General features: G+C 46.5%; 1 protein-coding gene and 1 long non-coding RNA gene across 2 annotated transcripts; one reads left to right on the top strand and one right to left on the bottom strand.

Moving 5' to 3' along the window:
* Positions 1-1,498: 1,498 nt before the first annotated feature.
* Positions 1,499-1,913, bottom strand: LOC122181688. The gene is made up of 2 exons (XR_006179543.1): positions 1,780-1,913; positions 1,499-1,713 (listed from the first exon to the last, which is right to left on the bottom strand). It is a non-coding gene; the product is annotated as an uncharacterized LOC122181688 (long non-coding RNA).
* A 73-nt stretch (positions 1,914-1,986) lies between these two features.
* Positions 1,987-6,661, top strand: LOC122181352 (E3 ubiquitin-protein ligase Topors-like). Its single transcript, XM_042873801.1, has 2 exons — positions 1,987-2,148; positions 2,948-6,661. The coding sequence occupies exons 1-2, from the start codon at positions 1,987-1,989 to the stop codon at positions 6,146-6,148; spliced, it is 3,363 nt and encodes a 1,120-aa protein (XP_042729735.1). The 3' UTR covers positions 6,149-6,661.
* The last annotated feature ends 3,924 nt before the right edge of the window (positions 6,662-10,585 follow it).

The following is a 10,585-nucleotide window of genomic DNA, read 5'->3' as shown; positions in this document are numbered from 1 at the left end:
ATGAACAATACTGAACAATAATGCAACAAATCTGTTGCACCTGACCCAATTCTCTGTGCCCAGCCTACACTGTTCTCTCTTGGAAAATGTGGACAGTAATGAAAATTGCAGCTAAATACTTTGGATTGTTGTTCTCTTTGCTGTGCTACCTCCCCCACCAAGAGCACCTTCAGCTACCCATTTGGTGACTCCAGTGTCACAGTACTCCAAGTGGCTCCCAACTTACCTAAGAAATGACACACACAGTGCATTTAGGAAGTAGGCCAAATGAGAACCATCTGCATCAGTATCCCTCTTTTTATGCTATCAAGAGAAGCAGATAAGTTTCCTAGTGGCAGTAATGGATGTAGTTAATGATTTCAGCCTTAGCTCCTAGGACAGAACTAGTGTGTGTGTCCCAGGTGCAGCAATAGGCACAACTAGTATGAGTAAAGCAAAAGCAAGCACCAGCACCAGGACTGCTAGTCACAGCATATATCTGGTATTGGCAAGCCAAAGTGTTAGTACCACTGCCAGACCCCACACATCTGCAGAGGAATGCAATTTGATAGCAAACTTTTAGGTTGGCTGGTTGGTAATACCTCTGCCCAGAAAATGGGCAAGGATACAGATGGGTAGAGAGGCCTGCCTGGCTGTGTGGAGTGGAGTGAGTATCTGTAGGACGACAGCAGAAGCACATGTGCATTTGGGATGACACCAAGCTGGTGAGTATGAAACCAATGAGCACGAGCTCTGCCAAAGAGGACATGGGCTACTGGTAGATGGCAAGGTGAACATGAGCCAGCAGAGTGCTCCTGTAGCCCAGAAAGCCAGCTGGATCCTGGGCTGCATCAAATGAAACATAGCCAGCAAGCTGAGGAAGGTGATCCTGTCTCTCTACTCTGCACTGGTGAGATCTCAATTGGAGCACTGCATCCAGGTGGGGAATACTCAGGACAGGAGAGATGTGTACCTGTTGCAGTGCAACTAGAGGAGGGCCACAAAAATGACCCAGGGGATGGAACACCACACCTATGAGGACAGGCTGAGAGAGCTAGGATTGTTCTGCCTGGAGAAGGCATTGGGGAGGGGGTACAGAAGCTGACAGATTCTTAGGCAGTGCCTGCTTTGACAGGAAAAGCAAAAATAATTTTAAATTAAAAGAGGGTAGATACAGACTAGATGTAAGGAAAAAATTATTTACAAAAAGGGTACAAACAGGTTGCCCAGAGTGATGCTGGATGCCCCATCCTTGGAGACACTCAAGGCCAGGCTAGACCTGGCTCTGGCACCCTGATGGGCTGCAGGTGTCCCTGTTCGTTGCAGGGCAGTTGGACTAGAGGGCCTTTAGCGGTCCCTTCCAACTCAAACAAATGTATCTTTCCACATATATTTATATTTCTGTACACAGACGCTGTGGAAGGCAGCCTGCCGACTGCAGCCTCACTCTCCCCGCCTGCCTCTCCCTCCCCGACACGCGATGTAACAAATCAATAAGGAGCGGACTTTTAAGCTCGTCTTTTTTTCACGAAAGCAGCTCAGCCTTTATTCGCCCAGTTGACCGTGCAGCTCCTCCCGTCCTCCGACGGCTCCCTCGGAGACCACGCCGCCGTCCTCCCGCTCCGCCTATGGCAGCCGAGGCACCGCCAGCTCGCCCTGCAGCTGCCGCCGCGCCGCCTCCCGGGCCCCGTACAGGACGTAGCCCCAGGAAAGCAGCACCACAGCGGCCAGCACCTAGGAGGCCAAAGGTTAGCAGCAGCCTCAAGCCGCCTCTCCCGGCACCCCCCAGCCCCCACGCACCAGGCGGTAGAGCGGGCGCGGATCGCGCCGTCCCTGCGGATCCATGGCGGGTAGCTGCAGCTTCCGTACGGTTGTACAGCGCCGCCAGGTAGAGCGGAAGTGACGTATGAAACCCACGACCGGTTCCGCTGACGTCAGCACGGCGCCGCCCCGCCGCCGGCGGGGGCGGAGGCAATCGTTCCCGTGGCAACGCCACTTCCGCCGACGATGTCGGAGCCGCCGCGAGGTGTGGCGAAGGCCGCCCGCCGCCGCCGCCATCCCGCGGGGGAGGAGCGGCGGAACGGGCCGGGCAGCGTTTGCGGCCGGCCTCGGCACGGGCTGAAGACGCCATCGGGCCGGACTCGGGCTCGGAGCGAGGGCTCGGCAGAGGTGAGCGCGGTTTTCGGCCCGACTGGAGGTTCGGGGCGTACCCGTGTGGCGGAGCGTATCCGTGCGGGGACCGCTGCGGGCCCACAGCTGCCAGTGGCGGTGGCGGCCGGCGGGGAGGGTGCTGCCGTGGAAGCAGCGCGGGCGCTTGTCTGCAGCGGTTCGCAGCGTCCGAGGGCAGCGCTGGTCCCCTACTTTGAATAGGCGGATTTATTGCTCGGTACCGCCGACGGCCTGACGGAACAAAGGGGCTGTGGGTCTGTGGGTGGGTGCGGGGTAACGCCCGGCTGCGATATCATCCGAGCAAGAACGGTTCAGTGCGTTCCTGGACCAGTCTTCTGGTCCAGCAAGCTGTACAAGGTGCACTCAGCACAGTTGGACCAGCTAAATGCAAACAGAACCAATTTTTTTCAAAAGGTAACAGTAGCTTCTTCCATCTTACATTTCTAAATGCTGTTGTTTTTTTTTTTTTTTTGGAAGTGTGCTTTGGAGGATTCTGTGTGAATCCTAAACTTACCAAAGTGGGGAATGGGGAGAAGACAGACTTATTGTTTGTTTGTCTTACATCCACCAGCATCATTTAGGCTCCATTTAAATCTTGCAGCACTGGAAAACCTGATTTTAATGTGAAGAGAAGCAAGCAAAGCAGTTAAGTTGTGCTGCTTCTCTGTTTAGTATTCTCTCAGAACTAATGCTGGTGTTTTCAACCTTATTGGGTGACTGTTGTATGTTTCTGTGTATAGACTTAAATGCTTCTTTCTCTCAGGAAGAATAGTGATCTTTTTGTCTCTTTCTTTTGTAGAACACAACTAATACAGCCAAGGAGTTTTCAGAAGACAGCAGTTTTTTGCCAAAGGCTAGCAATAGCAAGGTGCACCAGACCATGCCAACAGATGCCTCTCCTGACTCTAAGTGCCCCATTTGCTTGGACAGATTTGACAACGTTGCCTATCTAGATCGTTGCTTGCACAGATTCTGCTTCCGTTGTGTCCAGGAATGGTCAAAAAACAAAGCAGAATGCCCACTCTGCAAACAGCCTTTCTTTTCTATTTTCCATACAGTTCGTGCTGAAGATGATTTTAAGGAATACATACTCAGACCTTCAGAAAATGGTTCTTTTGCCAGCCCTGATGGCCGGAGATTTCGTTACCGTACCACCTTAACGAGGGAACGTCGCACTTCCTCTTACCATCGAGGCAGTTCCTCTTCTCGAAGGACGCTGTCCCCTCCGGATAACGGGATTTTGTTTGAAGGGTTGTCAAGCCAACCTATGCGGCAGAGGGATGGAGAGATTCAGCAGATGATAAGAAGGCTGGCCTCACGTAGGCAGGCTAGTGCAGAGGGCAGATCTCTGCGGCAGATCCAGGAGGAGGACATGATAAACTTCCGCAGAGCCCTGTACCGCACTGGCATGCGTGTTCGTAGCATTCAGGATGGTGGCCGCTATCGAGACATTTCTGCAGAGTTTTTCCGCCACAACCCTGCCTGCCTACACAGGCTGGTTCCCTGGCTGAAGCGAGAGCTTACAGTGCTGTTTGGTGCCCATGGTTCTTTAGTTAATATTGTGCAACATATCATCATGAGTAATGTGACCAGGTATGATCTGGAAAGCCAGGCTTTTGCTGATGATTTAAAGCCATTCTTACTGAATCGGACTGATCACTTCCTACATGAATTCATCAGTTTTGCCCGATGTCCTTTTAACTTAGAGGCATATGATCAGCATGCCAATTATGACTGTCCCGCGCCATCGTATGATGAAGGAAGCCACTCAGACTCATCAATTATTACAATCTCTCCAGATGAGGCAGATCCTCAAGGGCCAGAACACAGTTCATCCATGTCTGGGGTTGGTCAGGCCCCTTGGGATGATGAAACTCCAGGGCCTTCGTATTCCATTTCAGAAGAGGTTCGTGCCACTGTAGCTTCTCCTCTAGAGATGTCAGAAAGTTCTGATGAGGATTCTGCTAGGAAGAGAACCACACTGCATCCTCAGTTACAGGCTGGTATTGACTCAAATGAGAGTGACTCTTCATCAGACAATTGTGTTATCGTTGGGTATGTTAAACCATTAGCTGAGAGGACACCAGAACTGGTTGAGCTGTCCTCAGACTCTGAGGAGTCCATCAGGGAGGAGAAGAGAGAAAATGTGAAGAAAGAGCAGTCAATTCAGGGTCGCAGTTGGAGTGACAGTGAACCAAGCAGGGCTTCATCACCTCGCTCGCCCCTGTACAAGGAGAATGTGAGTAGTTGTAGGAGCTCCTTGTCCTCTGCAGTTGAGAAGACAGACTCAAAGACTGATGAGAAGAACAAAGATAAAGTAAAAGATCTTTCTCCACACCACTCAGTCTGGAGTCCATTTCCAGAGACAGACACCATTTCTTCTCCCTATAGAAAAAATAAAAGTAAAGTAAAAAATTTATCTCCGCTGGATTCGATCAGGAGCCTGTCTCCAGAGACAGACACCATTTGCTCTCCTTATAGTAAGAATAAAGGTAAAGTAAAAGATCTGTCTCCACTGGACTCAGTCAGGAGCCTTTCTCCAGAAACGGACACTGCTTGTTCTCCTTACAGTCACCAATTGTCCAGAAAGAGAAACACCAGGAGTCCTCAGTCTTATTCACAGAACAGTCGTGACAGTCATGGCCATCGGTCTAGGAGGGATCATCCTAGCAAATGTCAGTCTAAAAAAAGACGATCAAGAAGCAGAGATGGTAGTGAACATAGGAGCAAAAGAAGCAGGAGGAGGTCAAGAACTTGTGACACGAGCCTTTCTCTAAAAAGCCAGAGGGGCTCCCTTAGTCGTGAGAGCACTACATCCAGAGAGGTAAGCAGATCACGGTCACGTAGCAAAGGCCATGGCAGAAGGAGGTCAAGGAGCAGAGACAGTGATTATTACTATAGAAGAGACAATTACCAAAGTAGATACCAGTGGGGTTATGCCTTTTATAGTCGAAAGACAATTGGAGATGGCTCCTCGTGCAGGAAGAGGACTCAGTCTAAGGCTCACTATTCAAGGCAATCTGCTAGTCCAGAATTCAGGATACAATCTTTTACTGAAAGAACAGACCCGCGTAGCCAGAGGGGATTACATGAGAGACATTACTACTATTATGAACGATGCAGATCAAGGAGTCGATCAAGCACCAGGTCAAGGACCCCTTGTGGAGGGACAGACAGATTGAAAAGTGAAAAGCCTGGTGGAAAGAGGAAGTACAAAACTCGACACTTGGAGAATGCAGCGAAGGAGAGCACTAGTCTGGAGAGAGAAAAGGACCCCAAGAAAACTTTCTCAAGGTTTCGTGACTGCTGCAAAAATGAAGACAGCCTTTCAGACAATCAAGTAAGTAGTGAAACAAAGCATAAGAAAAAGAAGAAAAGGATGAGAAGCCCAAGTGTGGAAATAGTCTACGAAGGCAAAGTGACAGACACAATGAAGCATGCTAAGAAAAAAAAGAAGAAGCATAAGAGGAAACATCGAAAACATCACATGAGTAACTCAACACATTCTTCTCCAGTGGTTATTACAATTGATAGTGATAGTAGCAAGGAGCCAGAAAGTACTGAATGCGATAGCAGTGTTACTTGGACTGGCACAACTCACTTGAATGAGAGGGAATGTGAGTCTCCAACTTCTTTCCTGGGGATTACAGGATGTGAAGATATTTACAGAGTGAGTAAGGAAACTAGAGGAGTAGTGAAAAAATGCAGTGTTCCTACCAGAGGAAGGGACTTAGATGATGACGTCAGAAATCCTGGAGGTGAGCTTGTGGAAGTAACAGAAAGAGGTGATCGAAGTCTTGACTTAGCTGATACAGCAGGCAGTAACACAGAAACTGTAGTTAGTCACAGTCAAGAAGCACAAGCAGCACCTTCTGGTCAACTGTCTTCCCCTAGGACTTCCTTACTAGGGCATCCAGAGAGACCACCACTGATACTAAGACTGCCAAAGAGACTTGTCAACAGACCTTGTTGGTTTGAGTCCCTTGAAAAAAACATGTAGCATATTTTATGCTGAACAGTCCTTAAAATTGTGAATTTGTTTCTAATTATGTTTTTCTCCTATAAGAACAAAGCACCAGGTGTTCTTCTGTGTGTGTGTGTGTGTGTGTGTTTAAAAGTGTCTGGGAAATGTTTAAACCCATTGAATGTTTATGCACTTTTATGTCAAGTAAGTATAGGAGTATAGGAGCTTGATGATCTGTTAAGGTCTCTTTGGAAGCTAGGATTTTGTAAAGCCATCCTGTATGTAATATACATCCGCAGAGTACTTCAAAGCTGTGTTTAAAAAAAAAAAAAAGTCATAAACCAAAAGACAGTGAATACACTTTATGGGGATTGCTCTTGTTACAGAGGAAGGTTGCTTAGTTCATAAAAAATGAATCAGGCTAAATTGTGTATCATTTTGATCTGTGTGGTTTAAGTTGATCTCTGTGGAAAAGCAGTAAGCTATTTCCACATACATACCGAACGGCACTTCCAGTAACATGAGTTATGTGAATATCTTAATAAAGCAATAAGAGTTTTTGTTTAAAAAAAAATGAATGTAAATCCATTTGTGCTGAGAGGGGTACTCCAGACTGGAAGATTATCAGCTTCCAACTCACTGAAAGCAGGAACACTTTTACACTTTTGATCACATTCTTCAGGATCTGAGGATCTGTCTAGTTTTGAATGTTCAACAGCTTCTCTGTCTACTTCTTCTAATGTCAGACTACTCCCTTGGGATTTTTTTTCTCCACGTGTCCTTCTCATGTTTCTATATCTGCCAACTCGCATCCTGTTACTGTGCAACACTGGCAGCTTCTACCAACCTCATTGCTTTCAGCCTGTCCCCAGCTTGCCCCCCTGGTCGTTGTGCTGTCTGTGTGTATAAGGCATGGGGCTGGGCACAGCAGGAGTTCTCTGTGCTGATCCCAGAAGCTGCCTTCTGTGCCTTCTGTAAAGCTGCCTTCCAGCTGTGTGGTGGATATGATCATGGCTGCCTCCAGATGTCCATACAGCCACTCTCACATCCCACCCTTGCCAGGATAGGGAGAAAATAGGATGTAAAATGGACACAAGGAGATCACTTGCAATTACTGTCAGACTCAGCTCAGGGAAGATTAGTTTAATGTACTTTCAGTAAAAATTAGAGTAGGATGGTGAGAAACAAAAATGCATATTCACTTTCTTCCCCTATTCACCCTTCCCAGGCATGGCTTCCTTCTTGATGCATCTGTTTCTTCCTGAGCAGCACAAGTGGTGGTGGGAGGGTGGCTGCAGTCGTTCTGTAGTGATTTTTGTCTCTTTTGTTGCTTCTTCTCACTTCCTCACTTTTCTCCCACATGGATCTTTTCCACAGGGCACAGTGCTTCAGGAACAGTCACAGAATCACAGGACCATAGAGGCTAGAAGGGAGCTCCAGAGATGTAGTCCAACCCCCTGCTAAAGCAGGTTCCCTACAGTAGGTTTCATAAGAAAGCATCCAGGCGGGCTTTGAATATCTCAAGAGAAAGAGACTCCACAACTCCTCTGGGCAGCCTGTTCCAGTGCTCTGTTGCCTTCCACATAAATAATGTTTTCCTCATTTGAGATGGAACTTAAAATGTTCCAGTTTGCACCCATTGCCCCTTGCTCTATCACTAGGCACCACTGAGAAGAGCCCTGGCCCATACTCTTGGCTCCATATACCCATTAATACCAAATACCCATTTGGTATTCATAAGCACTGATAAGATCTCCCCCTCATTTTTCTCCAAGCTGAACAGTCCCTGGTCTCTCAGCCTTTCCTCATAAGGGTGGTGCTGCAGGTCTTCAACCAACTTTATGACTTTCTGCTGGACTCTCTAGAAGTCCCCTGTCTTTACTGAACTGGGGAGACCAGAATTGGGTATGATACCCCATGTGTTGCCTCCCCAGGGCAGAGTGGATGGGGAGGATCGCGTCCCTCATTCTATTTTAATGCATCCCAGGACACCACTGGCTGACTTGACCTTAAAGGCACACTGCTGACTCATGGCCATCCTGTTGTTCACCAGACCACCAAAATCCCCAGAGCACCCTTCCAGCAGGATATCCCCTACCTTGCACTGATGCATGTGATTATTCCTCCCCTGGGTGTAGCAATCTACACTTGCCCTTATTGAACCTGATAAATTTCCACTTCCTCCCACTCTCCAGCCTGCCCAGGACTTGCTGAATGGCAGCACAGCCTTCCAGTGTGTCTGCTTCATATCATTAGAAAACTTGCTGAATGTACGTTCTATTCCTTCATCCAGGTCATTGATGAAGACACTGAACAATGCTGACTCCTAGGGAATGCTGCTAAATACTGGCCTTCAGTTAGATTCCGTGCTACTAATCACAACACACCAAGCTCTGCCAATTAGCCAGATCTCAATCCATCTTTCTGTCTACTCCTCTATCCAGTGCCTTCTCAGCTTACTTACAAGAATGTCATGGGAGACAATGTCAAAAGCCATGCTGAAGTTTGGCATGGGACAGATCCTTCAGCCCCCACTACTACCAGCTGCTTACTGTGTACATCCCATGCACTCTGGCTTGGCAGATGTGGATCCCCAATGCCAGATGCTAGTTGATTGTGCAAACATGGTGAGGATGGCACTGACAGCATGGAGAACTACAGCTTGGTATCTACATCCTGTAGAGAGTCATTTTATTATGCTACTGAAAATATGCTGCTGTTCTCCAACATCTGCAAAGCACAGAGATTTTATTACCCTTCTAGATTAATAAGGTGACACCACACCTTCAACTAAAAAGCTCCTTAGGCAGCAAGGTCTGCTGTTATGCATTTCAGCAAGGGGAACATTGCTCTGTTGCTTTCCTGGAGAGTATCTACTCACAGTTGACCATATATAACATGAGACTGAAAGTATCTGATCTCAAGGAACATCACTGCCTCAAGGTACACTATCAGTATATCCTGAGCTTTTTCTATGATTTTGCCCGTTTGATACATAAGCCTGTTGCAAAAAAGGAAAACAATAATAATAACAATAATAAAGGGCTGGAGCACCTTTCCTGCTGTGTGGTTTAACCCAGCAGGCAGTTAAGCACCACAGCTGTTATCCCAGTGGGACAAGGAAGAGAACTGGGGAAAAAAAAAACCAAACAACAAAATAGAACTCATAGGTAGAAATAAAAGTATTTTTACCAAGACACAAAAAGAAAACAAAAAATAATGGGAATGATAATTATACATCCTGAACAAGGACTGAGCATCGCTGACAGTAAAATGAAAATCTTGAGGAATGTCTGTATGTCAAACAGGCCTCTTCGCTAGGCTACTTAGAGCTGCAGTACATCTATCATCGTTTGCCAGGCTGAGGATGGGTCATAGATGTTTCCGATTCTTAAAAGAGAACACTCTTAGAAGCTCTTTGGGTAGATGTTTGATGTCTTGAAGTAACAGAGAGGCATTTTCTTGATGAATGAGCATCTCAGAGACAAGTCTGAAGCAAACAGTCCAGAAAATAATTGTGTGTGTGGAAGAGATCATTCAAAACAACAACAGTAGCAACACTTCAATTTTTCGCACTGTAAGTTATGTCATGTGATTAGTTTATGTTCAGTAATTCATATTCTAATTAGTTTATCTGATTATTTCAGAAACTCTTAGTGGCTTTTGCCTAGTGTAAAAACACTGAACAAATATCCACTCATTATTACTAGAATTCCTTGTTATATATGTGATTGTTATATATGTGATTGTTATATCTCTTCCCCTTCCTCTTTTCCTTTTCCCTTCTCATTTCCCTTCCCTTCTCCTTCCTTTTCCCTTCCTCTTCTCTTTCCCCTTCTCCTTCTCTTTCCCTTCCCCTTTCCACTTCCGTTTCCCTTCCCTTTTCCCTTTCCCAATCTGTAACAACTACACACCTAGAAGTAAAATGCAAGCCTTCCTGAAAATGACAGGATTTGGCAAAACAGAAAAGCACCACCTGAGGATCTGAAATTATATTAAGAGGCATCTTCTCTCATGGAAATAGCATGCAATAGCAAACATTATTCCAGTTGATAGAGCAGTGCCATGTTAAAGTAGTTCCTCTTAAATATGTCCTGGTAGAAATGTGCCATCCATGATAATCACATTAATATTATGATACTTCCTCTGAACACTCTGTAATTCTGTGCTTTATTTGCTTCAGGATGAGAAGGGTTGGAAGGAGCACTATTTACTTCTGTGCACCTGTGCTACATTCTGCTCAGACACAACCTCCAAATGGCTAAGAATTCTGGAGCAAATTGACTCAAGAAGGCATAAGGGGTGATAAACATTTTCATCTCATCTGGATGTCACATCCAATTGTGTCACTGGGGATACTTCAGTTAGCCACAACCTCAATGCAGATGTCAGGTTTTTCTGCTTCACCACATGCAGAAAATTCTGCTTCACCAATGCAGAAACAAGCCTGAGTGCTGGCAATACCAACAACAT

This window comes from Lagopus leucura, unplaced genomic scaffold, assembly GCF_019238085.1.
Source record: "Lagopus leucura isolate 7727_CA_CO unplaced genomic scaffold, USGS_WTPT01 Super-Scaffold_54, whole genome shotgun sequence".
Classification (NCBI taxonomy): Eukaryota; Metazoa; Chordata; class Aves; order Galliformes; family Phasianidae; genus Lagopus; species Lagopus leucura.
Note: the sequence above shows the minus strand (reverse complement) of the source record. Positions and strands in the feature narration are given on the sequence as shown.